Source organism: Dromiciops gliroides, chromosome 2 (assembly GCF_019393635.1).
Source record: "Dromiciops gliroides isolate mDroGli1 chromosome 2, mDroGli1.pri, whole genome shotgun sequence".
Classification (NCBI taxonomy): domain Eukaryota; kingdom Metazoa; phylum Chordata; class Mammalia; order Microbiotheria; family Microbiotheriidae; genus Dromiciops; species Dromiciops gliroides.
In genome coordinates this window covers 417,746,502-417,770,544 of record NC_057862.1, presented here as the reverse complement: position 1 = coordinate 417,770,544, position 24,043 = coordinate 417,746,502, and the positions used below count along the sequence as shown (strand labels likewise).

General features: G+C 42.3%; 1 protein-coding gene across 1 annotated transcript in view; it reads left to right on the top strand.

Moving 5' to 3' along the window:
* Window positions 1-1,622: 1,622 nt before the first annotated feature.
* The window catches only part of PEPD (peptidase D), a 262,894-nt gene continuing 240,473 nt past the window's right edge, over window positions 1,623-24,043 (top strand). Inside the window, exons 1-3 of the mRNA XM_043988571.1 lie at window positions 1,623-1,713; window positions 19,001-19,184; window positions 22,290-22,417. Of these exons, the coding sequence (XP_043844506.1) occupies window positions 1,697-1,713; window positions 19,001-19,184; window positions 22,290-22,417 (329 nt within the window). The 5' untranslated portion in view covers window positions 1,623-1,696. The remainder of the gene's footprint in view (window positions 1,714-19,000; window positions 19,185-22,289; window positions 22,418-24,043) is intronic.

Below are 24,043 nucleotides of genomic sequence, written 5' to 3'. Positions count from 1 at the left end.
GCCTGTGCTTTATGAGAATCCCTTTAGTGGTTCAATGGAGGATGGATAGGAGAGAGGAGAGACTTGAAGCAAGCCAGTAGACCCACCAGCAAGCTATTGCAATAGCCCAAGCTTGAGGTGATGAGGGTCTACCCTAGTGTCAGAGGAGAGGAGTATTTGAGAGACATTACAAAGATGCTATAAAATGGGCCTTGGAAACAGATTGGATGGGCGGGGTGGGGGAAGTCAGTGTGTGAGAGATAGTGAGGAGTCCAGGATGAAGCAGAGTTTATTAGAATTTAGAAATTGGGGACTGACCTGGATTGGAGAATGGGTTTTTGCCTAAACAAACAGCAGTTTATTGCCTCCAGGATCAAATCTAAAATCCTCTGTTTTGAATCTCAGGAATCAGAGAAAGGCAGAATGCACTAGCCTTACCTAAAGAAAATTAATAAGTAAGGAGACAGTTTTAGTGTAGTTTATAATGGGAAGAGATTTGCACTTGGGAGTCCCATAGACTTGGATCTAGAATACCACCTAGTACCCTTAGAAGAAGTTGAAGTGTAACCGTTCTGAATTTATTCCCTCATTTGGAGATGTCCTACCTCATAGGATTGCTGTGGGTATGAAAAAAGATAACGTGTGCGAAGTGCTTCATAAATGTCAGCTATCATTATGGTAACCTTTTGGATTCTCCAGAGCAGAAGGAATTGAAGATGGGAGAGAAGGCAAGGGGCTGGGAGCACGTGGCTGAAACTGGCTTTCCAAAACTGATTGCTAAATTTCATTGTGTGCATCTTACCTCAGAAATCAGTAAACACTACAGATCAGGTCTTGATTTATTATTTTCTTTCTTTCTTTGATTGTGTAGACTTAAGAAAGTGATGGAGAAAATGTTAACAATGCGTATTAAAATTTAAAAATGTATAACTGGTACCTGTTTAGTTTTTTCCCCCCCCTCCTTTTCCCCCGACAAAAAGCTGGCTGTGAAACATGTATCAGCATAGCCAGGCGATTTGAACCCCGGTGCACGTTCTGCTCTTGTTGGTGACTCCCAATAATCATTGTTCCCTCCTGAAGGGCTTCAGTGCCTTCTGTAAAGTAGAGCTGAGGAATGATAGAGTTTGGGGCAGTTTTGTGGCAAAGGGCTTGAGGAGAGGCTCCCTGATCCACGGCTTGGGGCGTGGGGTGGGGCGGTACACGGACCACAACAGGTTGATTGTCTGTACTTAAGAAAGTGATTGCGAAAACGTTAATAATGCAGATTAAATTTTAAAGTGTGTCCCAAGCACATAGATATTCCCCGGCGCCCCCTCCCCCTCCAGTCGGCTGCTAAGCATTCATCAGCATAAGCCAAGTGGGGAGCCAGGCCATCTGGGAGTGATTTATCAGAATCTAGAGCCCAGGGTCTCCAGTTCCAAAGATCAGCACGGCCTCCAAGTACTAGCCCCTCCCACAGCCCCAGCCAGTCGGCGGTCCAATCATAGCCACGCCCCCAGTAGTGGCCCCGCCCCGGGAGCACTTCGGCTCAAACACCAGGGAGAGCCTCACGCCCTTCGTTCTAGATCCTCCCACAACTCCGCCCCTCTCACCCCAGAGCCCAATCATATAAGAACGAGGCTGATGCCGTCCCACCCCTTTCGCCGCTCACAAAATACTCTGGTCAGCTGACCGTCCCCTCAGAGCACGTGACAAGCGATTGCACATCTGGGCTAACATGGCTGTGGCTGGGGGGTAAGTGCGGAGTCCCCTGCCCTGTCTGCGTTGGCTTCTCGGGAATCGCCAGACACCCGCCGGTCCTGCAGCCTCCTAAAAGGCGCAGGGACATCCGGAACCAGCTGTCAGGGAGGGTGTAGGGTGTTTTCTGGGGATCCTGGGGAACCGTTGATAGCTACTGCTCCTTCACCCTCCCCGCCCACCCCAACCCCCGCTCCCTGCTCCTGCTTCGTTCTCCACTTCCGGGAATGGAGGGTGTTGAGGGACCCAAGCGGTGCATGTGTGTGCGTCTGTATTTTGCGTGTGTGAATTTATCACCCCCCCCATCCTTTCCCTTTCTAGCTAACGTTCTCACTCAGAACATCAGAGCTTGAGATCTCAGAGCATCGAAGCTCTTCTAAACCTTTTCATCCCTTCTCAAACTTTTCATGCCCCTCCCCCCAGCTGAGAATCTTGCCTTATATTTTGTTTTTTGTTTTTGTTTTTTGGTGAGGCAATTGGGGTTAAGTGACTTGCCCAGGGTCACACAGCTAGTAAGTGTTAAGTGGCTGAGGTCGAATTTGAACTCAGGTCCTCCTGAATCCAGGGCCGGTGCTCTATCCACTGCGCCACCTAACTGCCCCGCCTCATATTTTAAAGAAAAAATTGAGGCCATTCACCATGAGCTCCCTTTTTCTCCCTCTTCCCCATCTATCACTTATACCTTCTACTATCTCCTTCACCCTTGTCTCAAGTGATGAAGGTGACTTACACCTTATCAAGGCTATATTCTCTCTACTTGTTCAAGCGATCTTATTCCAACCCGTTTTCTCCAGCAGATTGATACTTCTGTCATCCCAGCTCTTTCACTTCTTTTTTTTTAATGTTAATAGTATTTTTTTTACAGTTAGGTGTAAAAATAGTTTTCAACATTCATTTTTATAAGATTTTGAGTTCCAATTTTTTCTCCCTCTCTTCCCTTCCCCCTCCCCAAGACAGCAAGCAATCTGATATAGGTTATATATGTACAATCACGTAATTTCCACATTAGTCATGTTCGCTTTTACTTATTTTCAGTCTCTCCCTGTCTAATGTCTGCTGCCTACAAACATGCCCATGTCTCCAGCATCCTGGAAGAAACTTGGTCCTTCCATCCCCACCATCTGTCCTATATCTCCATTGCCCTTTGTATCTAAATTCCTTGAAAATGCCGGCTAAAGCATATACCTTCATGTTCTCTCCTTGCTTTTTAACCCTTTGCAGTCCGGCTTCATCCCACTGAAACTGTTCCCTCCAAAGTTACTAATGATGTCTTAGTTGCTAGATCCAATGACCTTTCCCCACCCTCATTTTCCTTGACCTTTTTTGAAACCTTTGACACTGTTGATCATTCTCTCCTCCTCTATACACTCTTCTCTTTAAGTTTTTGGGAAACTACTCTCTCCTGGTTCTCCTTCTACTTATACTACTCTCTCCTTCTCTCCTGATGGATCTTCTTCCAGATCACACCCTTTAAACATAGGTGTCCTTCAGGGACCTCTCTTCTTCTCCCTTGAGTCCCTTGGTGATCTCATCAGCTCTCATGGATTTAATTATTATCCTTATGCTGATGATTTTCAGATTTATCCATCCTGTCCCAAACTCTGTTGATCTCCACCTGCCTTTCAGACACCTCCAATCAGATGCCCAGTAGACTTCTTAAACTCACTATGTCCAAAACCAGACTCCTTTCCCCACTAAACCCTTACCTATTACTGTAGAATCCTTCAGGCTTGATACCTAGAAGTTAGCCTGGACTCCTCACTATCTTTTACCCCTCATATCCAAGCTGTTGCCAAGGCCTATTGATTTCTCCTTTGCAACATCTTTTGAATATACCCTCTTCTCTTTTCTGACATTGCCGTCACTGTGGTGCCTGCCCTTACCACCCCATGCCTAGATTATTGCAATAGCCCACTGGTGGGTCTGCCTACCTCAAGTCTCCTCACTACAGTTCATCCTCCATTCAGCCACTAAAGTGATTTTCCTAAAGCACAGGTTGTATTGTGTCATCCTCCTCTCCTCACCTCAGTAAACTCCAGTGGCTCCCTGTTGTCTCCTTGCTCAGTCTGGCATTCAAAGCTCTTCATAACTTAGCCCCTCCTATTTTTCCAATCTTCTTACACTTTATTCTATGACAAGTATTCTTCAATTCAGTGACACTGATTTTGTGGCTGTTTCATGAACAAGACTCTCCATCTCTTGACTTCAGAGATTTTCTCTGGTTGTCCCCTATGCCTACAATGTTCTCTTCCGTTTATGACCTCTAAAATCCCACCTTCTACAGAAAGCTTCCTCCAGCCCCTAGCACATAGTAGTTGCTTAATTAATGTTGATGGAGTCTGACCTCCTTTTGTACAAATGAAAACAAATAAGAGGCTGCATGTCATAGAGGAGAGCACACCACTCTTGAAGTCTGAAGACTTGGGTTCAAATGCTGGTTCTGTTATCTATTAACTGTAACTCAAATGCCATCTCCACTAGGAAACTTTCCCTAATCACTCCTCAATGATTTCTTGCCCCAATTAGTTTCCACCTCTCTGTTGTACTTGTTATATAATATGTAGCATTGTACATGCCTTGACTGCAGCGATTGAAAATGTCTAAACTTTAAATCTCCCTTTGATCAGCCCTCTTCACGTTGTAGGTCCCTAATTAAACTTTTGTTATTTTGATCTTGAAAAACTTGCTTCATTTTCTCCCCTATAAAATGAGAGATTTGGACTGATTGATCTTTAAGGTCACTTCCTGTTGGGCCCAAAGTGATTTACTCAAAGTTGACCAGTGAGTCAGTGGCAAAACCATGACTAACACCTAGATCTTTTGGCTTCCACTTTTATTTCACTGAGGATTTTCATGTACACGTCCTGAAGGAGAGACATGACAAAAAGGGATGGTCTCAGGTTTCTGTCTCAGCTGAGAGAAGCTTGGATATGACTTCATAGATAGGGAGCCCCTGGAATCCTTTTTACTAACTGGACCCTTAATAGCCTTTTCTGTAGAATTATGGTCATGTCCACTTAGTGTTTCTTAATTTCTGGGAGCATGGAGAGAATTGTAAGCTTGGGGGCCGGCAGTAAATCTGCAGGAAGCCCCACAAGTGACTCAGGGCTCAATATAAAGAACTGAAGTGCCATTTTATAGGTGAGGAAACTGAAGCTGAGAAGTTATTTGCCCAAGGTCACACAGCTAAGTAAGCCTCTTAGAATGTCCAATTTCCTTCAAGATTTAGTTCAAGGGTCACCTGTATAAAGTCTTTGGATTCCCACAGCTGCTGGTTCATTTATCTTGTGTATATTTTCTATATATGAATCTTTCCCCCAAGAGAGTGGAAGCTCATTGAAGGCAAAGACTTCACTTTTGTCTGTCTTTATTCGCAGTGCCTAGCACAATGCCTGGAACATGATAAGTGCTTATTCATTGCATTTATTGCTTATTAATTGATTCAAGTGTCTAAGTTGGGGTTCAAATTCAGGCCTTCTTGACTCCAGGTTCAGCACTCAATATAAAGAACTGACCTTTCTCCTGCCTTAGTTAATTTCAGATCTTTTTTTTCCTGTTGGTTGAATGAACATAACAATATTAAATCTGTTAAAATTAGACTGAGATAGGGTTGAGATACCCCATCCCCACCTCGCATTGCATGAGCTGAATTTTTTGCCATCTTAAGTTCTGATTGCTTAGTCCTGATAGCTCTCCAATTATGATGGTAGAAGACAAAGTAGCTTGTGACTCAAAGAACCTCTTGTTTCCAGGAAGAGGAAGACTCTTAGAAGAATACTTTTTTTTATTTTGAAGAATTGGAAGGGAATAGACTTTAGGTGTAGCATATAGAATAAATTTGTCCCAAAGACAAAAGGGCATCAATTCTTTGGAAAAATTAATCAAGCATTAAACTTTTAAGTACTGACTGTGCTAGGTACCATGCTAACTACTATGGATACAAAAAAAAAAAAAGCAAAAGATATTCCCTTCTCCCAATGAGCTTACAATATAATGGGAGAGACAACATTCAAATATATACAAAACAAACTATATACAGGATAAATAGGAAATAATTAACAGAGAGTGAAGGCAATGAAATTAAGGTTGGGAAATGTAGAAGTGGGATTTTGGTTGGGACTTAAAGGAAGCTAGGGAAGATGATGAGGGAGAATGTTCTAGGCATGGGGGACAGCCAGAGAAAATCCCTAGAGCCAAGAGAAGTGTATTGTTCGTGGAACAGCCGCAAGGTTAGTATCACTGAACTGAAGAGTACTTGGCAGGGAGTAAAGTATAAGAACACAGGAAAGATAGGAGAGGCTAAATTATAAAGGGCTTTGAATGCCAAACAGCAAGAAGACAACAGGGAGCCATTGGTGTTTACTGAGGTGAGGATGGGGTGATGACACAATACAATTTGTGTTTTAGGAAAATCACTTTTAGTGGCTGATGGAGGATGGATTAGAGTGAGGAAGACTTGAGGTAGGCAGACCCACTAGTGGGCTATTGCAATATTTCAGGCATGAGGTGATGAGGACCTGCACTAGAGTAGTGGCAGTGCCAGAGGAGAGAAGGGGGGGGCACATTCAAGAAATGTTGCAAAGGAGAAATCAATAGGCCTTGGCAACAGCTTGGTTGTGGAGGTGAGAGATAGTGAGGAGTCCAAGATGACTCCTAGGTTTCAAGCCTGAGGGACTGAAAGGATGGTATTGCCCTCTATTACTATAGGAAGGTAGGAGTGAGTCGAGAGGTACAGAAGTTTTGGATTTAACTGGCCCAACCTTGATGCCCAAAGCTTCTTTGCTCAGGTGCAGATTTCAGGTTTTCAACACTATATGTCTCTTTTGATATTCACTATTTCTGTGACCTTGGGCAGGTCACAGCCTCCTGAGGCTTTACTCTTATCTGTATAAAATGAAGGGCTTGGCCTCTGAGGTCCTTCCAGCTCACGATCTGTGATTTTAAGTATAGCCCCAGGTTGTCATTCCAGGAGTTACAGATAGTATAAAGATATATTTGAAGTGCCACATCTCAAGGGGAGATAATGCATAGGTAAAATAAAGTCATCTCTGAAGTAACTTTAAAGAATTTATCCAACAAGTATTTTAAGTACCTATTTCTCTTGAAGGGACTGAGATACTCAGATGCAAAGAGAGTTTCTTCCCATTGCTACCCTTCAGTTTAATAGACCAAATTCAGAAGGAAATTAAAAGAAAGGTTCTTTAAGGGAAGGAACAAGTTTCTTATGCCCTGCTAGTCACAATGTAAACCACCTTTCATTCTCAGTTTTGTATGTCTGAATCCCAGATCCCTCATTCTGCTAGTGTGTGTCAGGATGGAATGATTGGTCCTAGGCTGGGAATACTCAGTTTTCTGTTCACTTTCCCCACTGGCTTCTCTTCTCCTGTCCCATGAAGTTGTATTGAGTTGTACTAAGGTTTACTGACTGTCGGAGCTGCAAGGGACCTTAGAAATGCAATTACTTCAGTACCTTCTGAGTCCCAGAGAGGAGAAGGGAGTTGATTAAGGCTCCATAGGTAGCAAGTGGCAGAGCTAGACTAATTCATTTTCCAGCTCTTTTCTATACTGTCTTCCTTTCAGTTTCAACTTTCTCTGAAATCTTTGGTTAGTAGTTACCTCCTCCCTCATAGAGCATTTTGTTTTTCAGCTCTAGAATGTGTCTATCATGTAATTTGAGGGTTTTTTTGTGTGTGTGTGGTATTCTGTTTTTGTCTTATTCCTTGCAGCCTGTAAATTCCATGAAGCAGGGATTATGTTTCCTCTGAACTTTGTATTCCCTAGCACAATGCTCTACAGTTGTCATTAAGCATACATGTTGCATTTAAATTTGAACTGTCATGTCCATCCTGATGATTCTTGAATCTGTCTCTCTGATCTTAACCACCTTCTCCATCCAGGGTTGGTGACGTTTCCAACTGCCTACAGATCATCCCTACCTGGATATCCCACTGTTATTTCATACTTAAGAAATCCAAACCAATTTCTCCCAATTTCCTTATTTCCCCCAGTGGCAAATGGTCATTTACTTAGTCACCTATGCTTGTCATCTCTGTCACTTTCTTCATTCTTATGTCTATTTTTTGAAATTTCTCTTTGATTTATCTCTACTGTGGCCCCTGCTCTGGGGGGAGCCATTGTTCCTGAATTCCTGGACTATTGCAGTAAGTAGCCTCCCTGGCTCTAGTAATGGAATCATGGAGATTTAGAGTTGGAGTGGACCTAGACATCAAGTCCGGCTTTTTCATTTTACTGATGAGGCCCAGCTAGCTGAAGGTACTTACACAGATACGAAGTGGTAGAGCCTGTGTTCGAACCCAAATCAAGTGCTCTTTCTCCTCTACCTACCTACCTACCCACCTACCTACCTCCTAGTTTGCCTCGCCCTATCCCTAATCTGTTCCACACATCATAGATAGCTAACTTTCCTAAAACTTAAAATATGTTATTCTTCATCTCAGCTCCTTACTGTCTAGAGGATAAAGTTCATACTCATCAACTGGCTTTCAGGGCCTCTGTAATTTATACTTCACCTTTCCCTCCCCCACACACTTAACACTGCCTTTTCACCCTTACTTATTATCTCTCCTATCTACACAGTTAATGCTCTTGGAAAACTTGAACTGTGCTTCATCTTTGTACAGGCTTTGCATTTTCTTACTCATTCTGCCTGGAATGCCTTTCTCCCAACCTCACGCATATAAGCACATGCCTAGGCAGTTCATCTTTCATCGCCCAGTGAAAGTGCCACCTCTTCCATGAAGCCTTCATTGAATCACCCCCTTCCTCTGAACTATATAAAGGATTTATCGCATTCTTCCATGTTCTGATAGTTACTTGTGTCCTTGTGATCATGTCTAATAAAGAGCAGAGACTATGTCTTTTCCCCCTGGGTCTAGAGCCCCTAGCACAGAACCTTGTACATAGTAGGTCCTTAATAAGTGTTTGTTGAATGATGAATGCAAAATGATTTTAAATCCAGCTAATGGGAACGTTCTGGTTAGAGGCTTTGCTGTAATTGTCAAGACAGGAATTCTTTTTGTGGAATCCTGTGAAATAGGATTAAACTTAAAAAATAACTTAATGAATTGTCATCAGGGTCTGTGTAGCTGCCAAAAGCCATTTTTGCTGTGTAAAGAAATAACTAGGTTATAGTGAGACTGTAGTCATTCGTTAACTCTGGTTGTGGCTCTGACTTTTTATGCTCAACTCTAGTTACTAGTTTATATTGCACCAGTTTTCTGTTGCTTTTCTACCTGGAATCGTTGAGGGGACCTTTGTCCTTTTGGCTAGGCTGAGGCTGTCCTGCTGATTTCTGGTGGGGTGAGAGTCTCCAGAAGGCAGACTTGCTTTAAAGCAGTGATTTGTGTTGACTTCTCCCTCTCTCTTTTCCCCAGGACTTAAGGGTTAGGGACTGCCTTAGGAAGGATCCCTTGTCTTCAAGGCCCTTCACTACTTACAGCCTTTCACAGGTTTGATTTCCTGTAGTTAAAAATGTATTTCTTTGGACCTGGACTTTTCACCCTTCCAGAATCCCTTTGTAAAAGACATTTGGGAGGAGGGGAGGACTTAGGTTTCAGGAGAGAGGAGAGGGATTCAGAAACGTGGGGGAATGCATGGCATCTTCCCCACAAAGCATTATAAAAATAAAGTTATAAATGTTTTATTAGTTTGCTTTTGCCGTGTTTGCAGCAGGAAATTGTCAGGTTTATTTTTTAGATGCTAAGGTCCTAGAGGACTTTGATTTCTATTGTGATAAATCACATATTGGCTTTCAACCAAATTGTCATTTCCGTGAAAGTCGTGTCATAATTAATAAGTGAAGAATATTGCTCTTGAACTTGAGGTCCTTTGGTTACTCTTCCTTTTCTCACCATCTTGGCAGTGGATCAGCGTAGTATGGTAATAATATAATTGATTACAGCCCTGTGATCAATTTGGGAAGCAGAGAAAAGCAAAGAAATGGTCTTCAGGTAGCGAAAAATGTTTTCAATAAGTAGACTCAAAAGAGAATCACAGAGGGTTGAACTTGAATTCTGGATTTTGATTAGTGTTTTATATGAGGACTCTGGGAGAGTGTCTGTATTAGGGTTGCTGAATTGTAAATGTGAAGTAGGAAGTGTAAACCTGACCATGCAGTCCACATTCCCTTTAATAAATTCCAATATTCCCTGTTGTCTCAAGGATCAAATTAGAAAATCCTCTGTTTGGCTTTTAAAGCCCATCAGAACCTGGCCTTTTCCTACTGTAACGATTGGAATAACGCCACCTGCTGGATACTTACTGTAGAAGAGTTCTGCCCATGAAGGGAAGGTCTTTGAGGGCAAGACCAGGAGTCAGGAAGTGACGCGGGCTAGTGGGAGGAGGAAGGAAGAGACTGGCGCTCAGTCTCGGGCTCTTTCCTGAGGACGCTGGCGGAGAAGGGAGCTAGAAATGTGCTCTCCCTTTAATAGATAGGAATCTAGGCCTTTCTCTCTCTCTTTACCAAATTCTTATTCTCCTTAATAAATGCTTAAAAGTCTAACTCTTGCTAAAGCTTGTAATTGATTGGCGACCACTCATTAGATATTTTAGGCAGTTTAGCTAGAATTTTAACCCTTAACACTACATTTCCAGACCTTTTACACCTCGCTCCCTTCCACATACCTTGCAATGCAGTGCCAGTGGCCTCCTTTCCTTGCTATTTATCAATTGAATGTTGGATTGATTGTTCTTCCACAGGATGTTCCATCTCCCAACTAGGGGTGTTTTCACTGGCTATCCCCCATGCCTGCCATTCTTCCCCTCTTCATTATCACCTCTTGACTTTTCTAATTCCTTTAAGTCCTAGCTAAAATCTCACTTTATACAAGAAACCTTTCCTGATCCCCTTCTCTCTGTTATTAACTAACCTTTATGTATCTTGTTTCTATATAGTTGTTTGCATATTGTCTCCTCCATTAGATTGTGGGTTCCTTGAGAGAAGGAACTGTCTTTTGCTTTTCTTTGTATGCTCAACAATCTTTAGTATAGTGCTTATCACATAGTTTGTGCTTAATAAATGCTTGTTGACTTGACTTAAATGTGATTACAGACTTTTGCATTACATCCTGGATTAACACAGTCAAAGCAGGATCTTTTCATTCCCTCATTTCTCTCTTCTCAGACATACACAGTAGAGGTACCTTGGGCAGTGAAGACTTTTTATGCATGAGCTCTTTCAGCTGAATTCCTGGCAGCCTGTTCCTTGGTTGGGACTTTAAGATCCTAGATGCCCTCATTAAGTAGCAAAAACAAGTGAGAAGCACTGCTGTGTACCCAGATGGCCTACTTGATCATCTTGGCCAGGTGGGGCTCAGGCCCCAGGGTAGCCTCATTCCAAGACTGCCTGAGCCCCAGCAGGAAGAATAGGACACAGAATTAGGCACGTAATGGATTGGATTTACAGTAGGGATCAAAAATAAGCCCGTCCATCTCTGTTCATCATGATTGATGTGAATATAAAAATGATGGGAGTCCTACTAGTTAGGGGGCTCCTACTGAGAAAAGATTAAAGGGAATTGAATTGACAGATACTTCAGTTAAAGTTGTCAGCATTGGGTTTCTGTCAGAAAATGCCCAATAATGACCAAACGCATTTGTAACCATAAATGTTCATCCATTTTCACCTTCAGGACTCATGATGACAGACTTGGTGGCTCCATGACAGCAGGAAGGGGGCAGTGCCTGTGTTTTCAGTTAAAGAAGGGTGATGGGGAAAGATGCTCTTTTTGCTCAGCTGGCATCGGCCCAAGTTGTAGCAAGTTGTAGCTTTGTTTTCCTGTCTCTGTGCCTCCCCCTTTGCCCCCCCCCCAAGAGAAAACACCTGCATCATTGCAAACTGTAGGTTAGAACCAAGATCAAGTTAGAGGAAGGAGAAGGGGCAGTGATGGGAGATGGGGTGCTAAGTCAAAGTGAGTCTGCCTGTGTTGTGGGGTGGAGGGACCTGTAAATGGCTGCAGGTAGTGTGAATAGCTTCTCTCTCTCTCTTTTTTCCCCCCAAATGAGGTCTTTGTCTTTGGATTGGTTTTTGTAGAATTCTAGAATCTCAGATGGGGATTTTGGAGAAAATTTTCAGGGAATGTGGTATCTGTCTCATAAAAAGTAGTAAAGCTAGGTCTTCTACTGCACTAAGAGAGGTCCTAATGTCCAGGAGGAGAGAGATGACAGTCCTTCTGTGCTCCATCCTGATCGGACATCTGCAATCTTGTGTACAGTTCTGGGTACCATATTTGAGGAGGGACATTGATAAGCTGGAGTGTGTCCAGAGGAGGGCAGCTGGACTGATGAAAAGAACTGAATTTCTGCCATATGAGGATTGGTGGAAGAAGCTAGGTAGGGTTAGCCTAGAGAAAAGAAGGTATGGGGGGAACATAGCAGTTGTCTTCAAGGAATTCATGTGAAAGAGGGATTAAATTTGTTCTGATTGGCCTCCGAGGGCAGAATCGGGGGCAACAAAGAGGATTTCCTATCACTGGTGGTCTTTAAGTAGGTGCTGGAATGGATGGCTGTTTGTCTGGAATGCTATAGAACAGATTCCTGTTCAGATACCAATTACCCTTTGAGGTCCCTTTTGGCTCTGAGATTCTGTTCTCCAGCCTTTCCCTTATCTGAAGAATGAATTGCCTTTACAATTTAAAAAACTTCATACCTCAAATAAAAGGGCAGGACTCTTTAGATCTGAAAAGACCTACATGCAGAGGCAAGCTCAATTCAAGGCATAAAATCTAGTGAAGTTAATTTTTAAAACACTTATTGAGTTGAAGAGAAAACTCAGTTCAAAATCGATGAAGTTAATAAAACAGCCTCACTGTTCTCTCCCTCTTTTTAAACTCAACAGGTTTTAAAGAAAAATTCATTAAAAGGTAGTCTTTAAAATATTGGCCTCTTTCTAAACTTACCGCTTTTTTTTTAACCCAGGAGCATAAAAGTGAAAAATGTTAAGTTAAAAAATTAAACTTATTGTTTTTGAAGCCCCTTGATTGATATATAGTAGACCATGTATTGCATTGGGAATTGGGAAAGTGGGGTTCCTTTAATTACCTCTGTGACCTTGGGTAAGTCATATGTCTTCTCTGTTGCTTCAGTTATTCCTCACTAAAAGGAGGGATTGAGCTGTGTTTAACTCTGAGAGTCCTTCCACTTCAAACAGTCTTTGGTTCTAATAATTTAACTCAGTCTTTCTTTCCTGTGCTTCAAGAAGAGTCCAAGAAAACATCACCTCTATCTATCCTTAATATTGGGGGTCTTGGCACTGTTTTTGTAGCCTATTATGGGCTGCTAGAAACTTTTTCTTCATTTTAGTTGATTGTCTTTGCTATTCATTATGGTGGGTTCAGATTGATTGGTGTAATTTCTCCTGCAATTAGTATATAAGGCTTAAGCCCTTGAAACTGCATTTGCAGCTTAATATGTAACCTTTTAGTCTTCAGAAACTCATCTTTTCTCTCTGCCTCCTGTGATGAACTTTAATGAGATAGGAGAGGAGAATTTTTGAAGGAAGTTGAGCCTAAGTACTGATATTGGCTACTGTGAACGTGCCTGCTGGCTGTCTGTTACCATGTAGTCATGCAAAGTTTTGGGGGTTCGGGGGTCTGTTTTTTTTTTTAAATAAATTCCTTTCTACTTTGTTTCTGTCCTATATAAAGAGATTAATTCCCTTGACATATTCTGGTCTGTAATACCTGCAGTAATAGGCCCAGCTCATGGTCTCTATCCACAAGTTCACCAGGGTGGGCAAGGAATGAAAAACTTGAAAATGACATTTTGGTTTTAAAGAATCTAGCTGGTCTATCTTCTTCACCTTCAGGTCCCTGGACTACTGCTATAGGCAGAGGTTACATTTGCAAGAAACCAGACCTATTTCCCCACAGATCCCCCAACTGGAGTAATTGGGGAGGCAGTGGAGTACAGTGAAAAGGCCACAGGTTCCAGAATCATCAGGCTTAGATTCCAGTCCCATTTTGATCATTTCTACCAGTGTAACCTTGGACAAGTCACATGACCTCCCTGAACTGAGGCTTCCTTGAAGTCCTTGGACTAGATGAACTCCTCAGTAATCTCTGGGCCAGTTGTTAGAGCTCTTGTTCTAGTTAGCAGAAGTTTTATTTTCTATTCCACTGAGGATTTTCATAAATGTTTGGACTGAGATGAATATTTAGCTTCTTCTAGGTAAAATAAGTTAGGGTCAAACAGATTGAAGCCTTGGGGGTGTGTTTGGTATGGGAGTGGGGTCCCCCACTCTCAGGCAAGACTTCTTTCTCAGAGTGGTACAAGCAATCACATCCTGCCTGGGCTTAGCTGCCTCCCTGAGTCTTGTTTACTCATTCTTTTCTCCCTTCTCTCCTTTCTGTACTCTACTGTGTTAAAATAATGGAATTTGGTAGATGCCCAGGAATCTGACTTGATTGACTTAGTAGTGTTTGAATTGGGTATGAATGAGGAACTACAAAGTACCCACTTAAAGGTGATTAGATCTTGAATTTAAATTTAGCCAACCCTGAGAAATAGTATCCTCAGAGATTATGGACTGCTACATCAATTTGAAGAACCTCCCATTTCTGGGAGGAGGACAGGAAGTAGGAAGCGGACCCTGGCGGTGGGGATCTTCCTCTTTTGGTTCGAGACATCTGCGGGGTGGCAGAATTTTACCTGGGCTGTTGGGGAAAGGAAAGGTTTCTGTCTCTCTGGCTATACCGAATAGATTCAAGCTTTAATAAATCCTTAAAAGCCTAAACTCATGGTAAATTTATCAGTGATTTTAGCCAGTTTCCCCTAAACTGGGGGAACAGATTAGAACTCACATTTAGATTTTTAAACAACACACTACAGTCCAGCCAAATTGAGCCTTCCTGTTTGTCCGTTCCCTGTTTCTGTTCCTTTATCCAGGCCTGGACTACACTTTCTCCTTATCACTTGTCACTGGAGACAGCCTAGGATCCTGGACCCCAAACTTTTGAGAACAGCAATACTTTAAGTTCAATGCCCATAGCCATCATCCTGCCTAGCAACCACTGTGGAGATATAGCCTGGCAACTGCTCCTCCAGATGCTGTAGCCACCCCTGCCAAAGACCCAGAAAAGAAGGTTCTTGCCACAAAAAGCCTTGACACTGTCAAATGGCTTAATATCAGAAGCTGATAATGTTAAATGTCATTAAAGAAGAGACATTGGGGCAGCTAGGTGGCTCAGTGGATAGAGCACCGGCCCTGGAGTCAGGAGGACCTGAGTTCAAATCCAGCCTCAGACACTTGACACTTACTAGCCGTGTGACCCTGGGCAAGTCACTTAAACCCAATTACCTCACCAAAAAAAAAAAAAAAAAGAGGCATTGCCATCTGCTTTGCTGCTGCACCCTAAGGATTATGGGACATTTCCATGTGACTCACAGCTGAAACCTCCATCTGTGTTCTCTCCCACTTAGAATGTGAGCTTCTTGAGAGCAGGGACTATCTCGATTATCTCTTTGTGTCCCTAGTACTTAAAGAGCGCAGTGTTTTGCACACAGGAAGCAGTTAATAAATGCTTCATTCATTCTATTTGTGTCTGTTCTAGATGGCCTCTCTGATCCATGAGTATTCTGTGTTCATTCCCACTTCTGAGTCATCATTCATATTCTTCTTGTTTGGGCTATCTACCTTCTCTTTGTAAATCTTAACCTCCAAGGTCCCCCCACTCTGGCGATCATTGATGTTCCTCTCCTCAGAACTGCCATATCACTTAAAAACCTGTTCTAAGTTACGTTCTCTAGTTGTGGCAAAATTACAAGTCTGGGCTTCCAAACTAGACTGTCAGCTTCTCGAGGGCAGGGCTCATCCCATTTGCACTTCCCCTGAATCCCTACTGAGCTCCAGGCTGATGCATCTCATTGACGTGGATCCTTTCCATCTGTGTGGATCATGACCTGTCCCTCTTTTCTCACCCAGTGCCAGAACAGACCAGTCTTAGCATCATTGATTTAGGGCTGGAAGAGAGCATTACAGATGAGAGAGCACTGAAGCCCAGTGAGGCAAAGTGACTTGTCCACCCTTGTCTCTTCCCTACCAGAAGTCTTCCTCAGAGATGATGTGCCCAGTGCACTGAAGCTCTTCCTTTGGGCCTTTGACCATTTCCTGGGGACTGATGCAGCAGGAAGGCCGTCCATTTCTCACTATTCTCTCACTCTTAGCACAAACCTGGTTTCCCCGTCTCCTTTTCTGAACATTTTCTTAATCATATCTTTTATGCTACTTCTGTTATACAATCTATTTTTTAATAATATGCTGAATGAAACCCACTTATGTGCACCATGAATCTCTCTCCATTGTCTTTAGGGTTACTTGATATTTTTATAATTTGGAGATCCTGGTGTTGGTTCTATGTTAGGCAGCGATATAGCATCACTGGGAGAATGTTGTTTAAAAAAAAAAAAAGGTTTTGTGCATGAAAGGAGCTCCTTGGGATAATTAAAGGCACTGAATAATATATCTGATTGTGAAAAACAAACAAAAAAATCTCTCAAATATTCTCTATAGTAAATTCCTAGGCAGCATGATAATGTATAATATTGGAAGGACTCTTACTGGATGAACTAGATATATTCAGGAACTCTTCATGAGCTCATCCCAGGTAAAATGCTTCATTTGAAAACCAGCCATATAATTTTTTAAGCTGGCAAATGTTTTCAAATGTAATGTTTAATTTAGGTAACAGACACTGTGGGAGTGCCCTGCCCTGCCCTGCCTGCAGCCTAGATCCCATTTAGGCACTGGAGGGTCTAATAGAAGCAGACACCATCAGGAGCCCTTCTCTTCCAACCTTCCTGACAATGGTCTCTTCACTGTTTCCCCTGCTTACTGGATGCTGATTTCCCCTCTCCCCCCACCTTTTTATCCCTGTGGGAGGAAATCCAGAGACCCCTGGGTCCACTTTTTGGGGTTTTTGTTGTTGTTGTTGTTGTTGTTGTTTTTTGCCGGGCAATGAGGGTTAAGTAACTTGCCCAGGATTAGTTACACAGCTAGTAAGTGTCATGTCTGAGGCCAAATTTGAACTCAGGTCCTCCTGAATCCAGGGCCAGTGCTTTTGGCCAGTGCTTTATCCACTGCGCCACCTAGCAGTACACTTTTCCCTTTAACAGTTGTGGTCTGGGTCCTTCTGAATGACCATACTCCCAGACCACTTGTCCTGCTTCCAGCCTAGGCCCTACAACCACCCTGCTGAGAAGGAACAGTAGAGAAAGAGCCAAGTGTCCCCCCTCCCCTCCCCCCCACAACTGCCACAAACGGCACCTTGAAGACTCAAGGCACCTGGCATTCAGAGGGAGAGAAAGGGCAGCATGTGTCAGGCAGGTCAAACTATCCCCACCATCACCTTGATCCACGTTAACAAGTGGGTTCCCTCTCAACAACCTCCTCCTCCCTTCTCTGAGTGAACATACCCACTCATACTGCTTAGATGATTGGGAGGTTATCAGCTGCAAGGCCTCCTCCTTGTCCCAGTAAGAGGAGGATCAATAGATGTTACCATGCTTGCGGTCCAAACCCATGCAAACTCTGTAGCATTGCCTATGCTTGAACATACACCTGAAGGAACCCTGGACTTGCTATGTCCCCTTACTCTAGCACCCTCAGTACTACCAGGCCTTTCTGTCCTTGAAACTTTCTGTAGTGGTTGTGTTCCCCCAATTAGCATGTAAACTCCTTGAGGGCAGGGACTGACTCATTCCATCTTCAGGACTTAGCCCAGTGCTTGGCACATAGTTAAGTACTTAATAAATGCTTTTTCATTCATTCACTGAGCTCCCAAATGCAGTCTAACCAATTATAGGCCCAGATCATTGTTCCCTTTCAGTGTCTGCAATATGTATCCTAGGCCACCTGTCCAACTGTATGCTATAATCTGGATGATATGCATTCTGCATCCACTTGGTTTTCCCTGTATTGTTTGCTAGGTAACATAATAGGTGCTCAATATATACTGACTGAATGCATCTTTAGATTTTAGGTTTGAGAGAGTATTAAATTTGGTGTCATATAATAATTAGAAAGTATTGGTCAAGACCCAGACACCCTCTGTCAGTGCCATCTGAGGAAAGAATACCAGTGGCTCCCTCTTGCCTTTTTAAAATACAAGCCACCTATTTGACATGTAGGCATTTCACAATATGGTGGCAAGCAACCTATTTCTCCAGGTTTATTATTCATTACTTTGCTTCTTGTACCCTGACCAATTTGATGCTTCTTGCATGCATTCCATTTCCTATTGCCCTTACACAGGCTGACTCTCCTGGGTGCTGGGAATGTACCTCATTTCACCTTTTAGAATTCCCAGCTTCCTTCAAGGCTCAGGTTGAGCCTTAACTCTCCTACTTGAGATTTTCCTTAATATCTCCAGCTGCTGATGTTCCTCGCTACAGCTAATTTTTACTTTGTAAATATATATCTTGTATATATTTATAATATATAACATATAAATGAATATCTTCTATTTATTATATGTGCACATGCTGTTTCCAATCCAATCCAATAAGTACATGCCAGGTACTCTGCTAAGCATTAGGGATATAATTATTAAGAAGATAGTCCCTGCCCTCAATAAGCTTATAGTCTAAAGAGGAAAGCAACACTGTTTTGGCCCTTTATAATAGAAAGCTTTGGCAGGAGTTTGGACTCTACCCATCAAACAGAGAGGAAAGGAGGCAGAAGGAGGTGAGTCAGTCAGGGTTTGACTTGGCAGCTTGGTGAGGTCAGCAGTAATGAGCTTGTCTTGGGAGGAGCATCTTGTTCTGTGGAGTAGAAGCCTGGCAAGGCAGCAGATGCAAAGTGGGGAAATTCTATTTCCCCTGGTAGAATGTAAGTTAGGGACTGGCTCATTTCTGTCTTGGCATTCCCAGCATCTAGAATAGTCCCAAGCACACAGTAGGAGCTTAATAAATGCTTATAGATTGTTTGGTCCACATCCCTGTCAAGCCTGTTAGCACACCAAGGAATCTTTGGGAGCCATCAATGGGGCGAGGGGACTGCCTTTGAAGCGTGTGCTGAGCACACTAGCAGGAGGTCCCATGCTTTGTTGCGTCTGCCTTCGCATATTGCCAATGCATCTGTTTTGTAAGCTGAGAATGGATTCCTGTCAATCCAAATAGTCTTCAGATATTCACCTTTTTCTGTCTGTATGTGTGTCATCACACTGTATGCAGATGGCATTAAAGCCTAAGAAATCTTCTAAACAAATGGCGGTTAGGGGAGACTTGGCACATGAAGACTTAACTAGGGTGACTTTCTCTTTTTTTTCAGACCTGCATTTTGGCTGGGGAATGAAACCTTGAGAGTACCACTGGCCCTCTTCTCCTTGAACAGGAAACGTCTATGTAATCGTCTAAGGAAGAACCCAGCTGTGCAGAAATGTTCTTTGGTCCTCCTGCAGGGAGGGGAGGAGAGTAATCGGTACTGCACGGACACTGGGGTTCTCTTCCGTCAGGTGAGTAAGGGAGGTTAGGTCTAACCTGTCTTCTAGGTGATTGTCCCTTCTGCTTCATCCTTAGTTTCCTGGTTCGCAGGTTTAGGCCATTGACTTAAAAGGTCATTTATGTCAGAGCCTTGGTCTCCCATGCTGTGTTCCCATAAACCACACACCTGGTGTGTGTTTCTGGGACCCAGCTGATTCTGAATGCATTTATGTCACTATTGAATTGGAGCGCAACACACACTTCAGATGAAAAATCTGGCCTTCTTTATCCTTCTACTTTTGTGAAATAGAGATAGTATAAATGGGTATATTTGAAACTTATGGAGTGGTCATACCCCAGTAGTCGTGTCATGTGGAAGAGAGATTGCATTTGTTTTACTTGGCTCTAGATGGCAAAATAAGGAGGAATCAATCAGTGGAAGTTGTAAAGACTCAAATTTAGTTTTGATGTTAGAGAAAAGTGTTCCAAGCTTTCCCAGAGAGGAGTAGGCTGCCTTGGAAGGTACTAGCTTCTTCCTTCCTAGAGTGCTTCAAGGAAATGTTTGATGTTCCATTTGGGGGTATGTTTTAGAGAGAACTCTTTTTCAGGTATGCCTTACACTAGATGGCCTTGGAAGAGCCTTCCAACATTGAGACATTCTGTGATTGTGTTTAGATCAATGTTCTGAGTCTGAGATACCAGTTTGTAGTCCTTCTCCTTAAAGTCACAGACATCTTGATCTGGGAGGGGCTTTGCCATGATTTATTTTATTGCTTTGCCTTTAGGAAAGGCCATATTTAAGCCTGCTCAGACAGGTGACTTAAACATGAATGCTTTGAGTGCCTTCTCTGATATCCATGTAATTGCTATGGGCATGGCTCATGTGGTCCAAACAGCACCTACCCCGAAGGCTCATCAGACACTGAGAAAGTCCTTTCTGGGCCTTAGTTTCCTCCTCTGTAAAATGACAATACTCCCTAAGGGCCTACCTAGCTCTGAAATTCCAGCCTAAGCCAGCAGCGCTTGGCTCCTGGGTTCCTTACATTTGTTGTGCATGCTGTCTGCTGTTGGAATTATTTGGCTTGCCCCTTTGCTGCAGCTCAACAAATGTTAGATAAAGCTACTAAAGGAAGTCTTTTGGAGAACTAATTGCCAAGTAGTTTTGGAATAAAAAGTACTTTGGCTTATGGAGATCCTTTTGGGCTGTCATTCATCCATTTGAATAGCTGTAAGCTTGGGCATTCCATTAAATGATTTTTCTGAGAAAAGGTTATTGACTCTTGCACAAATTTCACCTTCTTTCCAAGCTTTTATTTTAGTCTCATTTTCAGCTTAGCATACACTTACTGATGATATGCAAAAATCATCTTAAATCAGAAGCTCCCTTACTTCTATACTTTTAAAAAGTTTATTCCCCCAGGATTTATGACCAAAAGCTACGAGAACTCCTGTTACTACTGATTTTGATGGAGATTGGAGAAAGATAGCCAAGGCTTAAGTAGAAAAACTGCCTATTTTATGAGCCTAGTTTCATGTATGCAACTCAAAAAAAAAAAAAGTTTACTGATGCCCAGTGTAAGGCCTTGAGATTAGCTTTTCTTTGGGAGAGATGTCAGATAGACTAGTTTAGGAGCTCTGCAGATGTCTATCAAGTGCCTACTATGTGTAAAACAATTATGCAGTGGTTAGAGCTCTGGGCCTGGAGTCAGATCTGAGTTCAAATCCTGCCTTAGATACTGGCTGTGTGACCCTGGGCAAGTCACTTAACCTCTTTTCTTCAGTTTCCTTATATACAAAATAGAGACAATCATAGCACCTCTCTTCAGGGTTGTTGTGAGGATAAAATGAGAGAATATTTGTAAAATGCTTTGTAATCCTTAAAGTGTTATTTAAATGTTAGCTATTATTATTATTGTTATTATGAAATACAAAATTAAAACCAAAATAATTCCTCCCCTCAAGATTAGTCTATGAAAATTTTTTAATTGACATCTTTTGTTTTTATATCACCTTCATTAACAGATATATTCCTTTCCTTCTACCTATTCAGGGAACTGGCCCTCACAATAAAGAATAAAAAAGAAAAAGAGAAAAAAGCAGCTTAGAAAAACTAACCAGCCCATCAGCCAGTGGCTGTCAGTACATACCTTGTTTCACTGCCATCATATTTCCAGCCTCTGCAGAGAGGAAGGGAGCTGCATTTTTTCATCTCTTTTTGGTTGTTATAATTATGTAGCATTGTTTTGATTTTTAATGCTGTTCTTTTCATTTATATTGTTATCACTGTGAATTTTGAATTGTTTTCAAAATTCTTATTTACTTTGCACCAGCTCAAGTGAGAGATCATTAAACCTTCTTATTTTATAGATGGGGAAAATCAAGATCAGAGAGGTCAAATCACATATTCAAAATCACAAGGCCTGTTAGTGGCAAGTATGGGTGAGAAATCTAGCTAATGTATGGAAAGTGCTTTGCAAACCTTAAGAATTGTTATTTATTTTAAGGAAAACTCCACCTATTCCTATGCTCTCTAGTGTTTTTATTAGAAGAATTGTTATTTAAATATCAGCTGTTATTTTTTATTCTTCCAAGGCCTAGAAACATGAAAAAAAAAAAACAACCATAGCTTTTCAGGGTACCAGCTTAGATGCTAGAAGGCAGTATGTAATTGATTGTCAGGTGTATAGGACAGACTAGATAGATTTCCAAAGGGAGAGTCATCATTTAAGGCAGCATTGGTTAGGGAAGGCTTCATGGAGAAGGAATTTGAAGTAGGCCTTGAAGGATGGATAGGCTTTGGAAAGGGTAACATGGTGGGAGTCTGGAACTTTCTGCAAGGTGTTTGGCCTCTCTGGGCTCCAGGCAGAATGTGAACTCATTTCAAGTAGTGGTCACTTAATTCTTTGTGCTGGTGTCCTCAGAGCCTTGCACAGTCCTTGGCACATAAAGGCTGCTTAATACTTGTTGACTGATTTTAAAATGAGTGTCTGACTCAATGGACTGTAGCTCTTAACAGTCTGTTGACTGTTGAATATTTTCAGCATAACACTAAGCTAGTTCTTGTTTCCATGTGCTTCTGCATTGACCCGGGCAGGATCACTGGGCAACTAACAGTCTGTCCTCATTCTTCACCCTAGGAATCCTTCTTTCACTGGGCTTTTGGTGTCACAGAGCCAGGCTGCTTTGGAGTCATTGATGTTGACCTTGGGAAATCTACCCTGTTTGTTCCCAGGCTTCCTGAAAGCCATGCCACCTGGATGGGAAAGTAAGATCCTTTAACGTATATATAGCCTTGTGTTGGGGTCAAGCTGGGTGAGTCACTGAAGGATCATGGGAGAACAGGACATGTGGGTGGCCATGGGTGAAGGAGTTTGCTTTCTCCTTGTTTTATGATTGTGTCCATGTATGCCAAGGAACCATTAATTTGTGAAGCTTTAAAAATATTTTTATTGATATCTTTTGTCTTTACCTCATTGTCTTTCTAAAATATTTCCTTCCCTTCCCCTACCCAGCAAGTTACTCCCCCCCAACAAAGATTAAAAAGGAGGAACAAAAATCCAACAAAATTAACCATTACATCAAAGGGAAGGAAGTGCATTTGCATTTTCTTAATTCTTTTTTGGGACCAAGATTGGTTTATTATTACATTATTCACTTCAGGTTTTTCATTTTTATTTTTGCTCTTTCAGTTTACATTGTTGTAGTCATCATGTATATTTTTTGGGTAATCAATAATTTGTGAAAACTGCTCTTTTTTGAATACTCTTTCACATATGTGTAGTAAATGAATGAAAAAACATTTATTGAGCACCTGTCGTGTGCTAAGCACTGCGCTGAGTTCTGGGCATATAAATATAAAAGCAAAGACAGTCCCTACCTTCAAAGGTCTATATTTTAATAGGCGAAGAACACACATAGGAGGGAATGGTTGCCAGGGAGGGATGTTCTGGTTTGGGAAGTCACAAGGATGGTGAGTGGAGCCATAGGCAGTTGATTGACATGGTCTTTTCAGTCATAATGACAATATAGCTTCTAGATTTATAAAGCCAGTGGGATGGGAAAATGCAGTGGAAGAGCAGATGGCAAGAATGGCTAGGATGGGTTATGAGGCATGGCTGGGACTGGCTGGATGTAGGGAGCCATGAGACACACCAGTGTGGACATCAAGGGACAGAGAAAGTTCAGACCCCCAGGGCAAAGTCACCTGAGCTTCCTGATGAATGGCAAGAATATGGCTGGATCAGGATGTGAAGCATGACTGGGGCCCATCCATAGAGGCCCACTTGATTTACTCACCAATCAGGATAATTTAGCAGTTTCAATCAAGAGACCTGGGGTCAGTCCTGGTTGTGCCACTTACTAGCCGTATGTGACATTGAATTGGTCACTTTATAGCTGTGAGAAAATAATTATTAATAATCGATTTCTTGGGGAACTCAAGGATCAGGCCTTTCACACTGCCCCCCACTCCCCTTTCTCCAGCACTGGCCTGAGACCATGAGAAGGTAGGGAGACATGTGGTCAATTCTTTACTGGCATAATATTGATAAATTAATAATATGCTTACCCCAAATTGGTGTCTGCAGCAATTATTTTCAAAAACACTTATCTTTGATCCTCGATATCTTCTATAAAATGAAGATTAAAATACTTTATATGTGATATGCTTGCACTGTCTGTCAAGGGATAAATAGATTTAGACCTTGAAGGGATCTCAGAGGTCATTTACTCTCACCCCCTCATTTTATACATGAGGAACTGAGGCCCAGAGCAGTGACCAGTGACTTCTTGATCACCCAGATAGTAAGTGCCCGAGCAGGATTCAAACCCAGGTTCTGGGATTCCACGTTGAGGGTTCTGTCCTACCATGGCTTACTTCACAGGGCTGCTA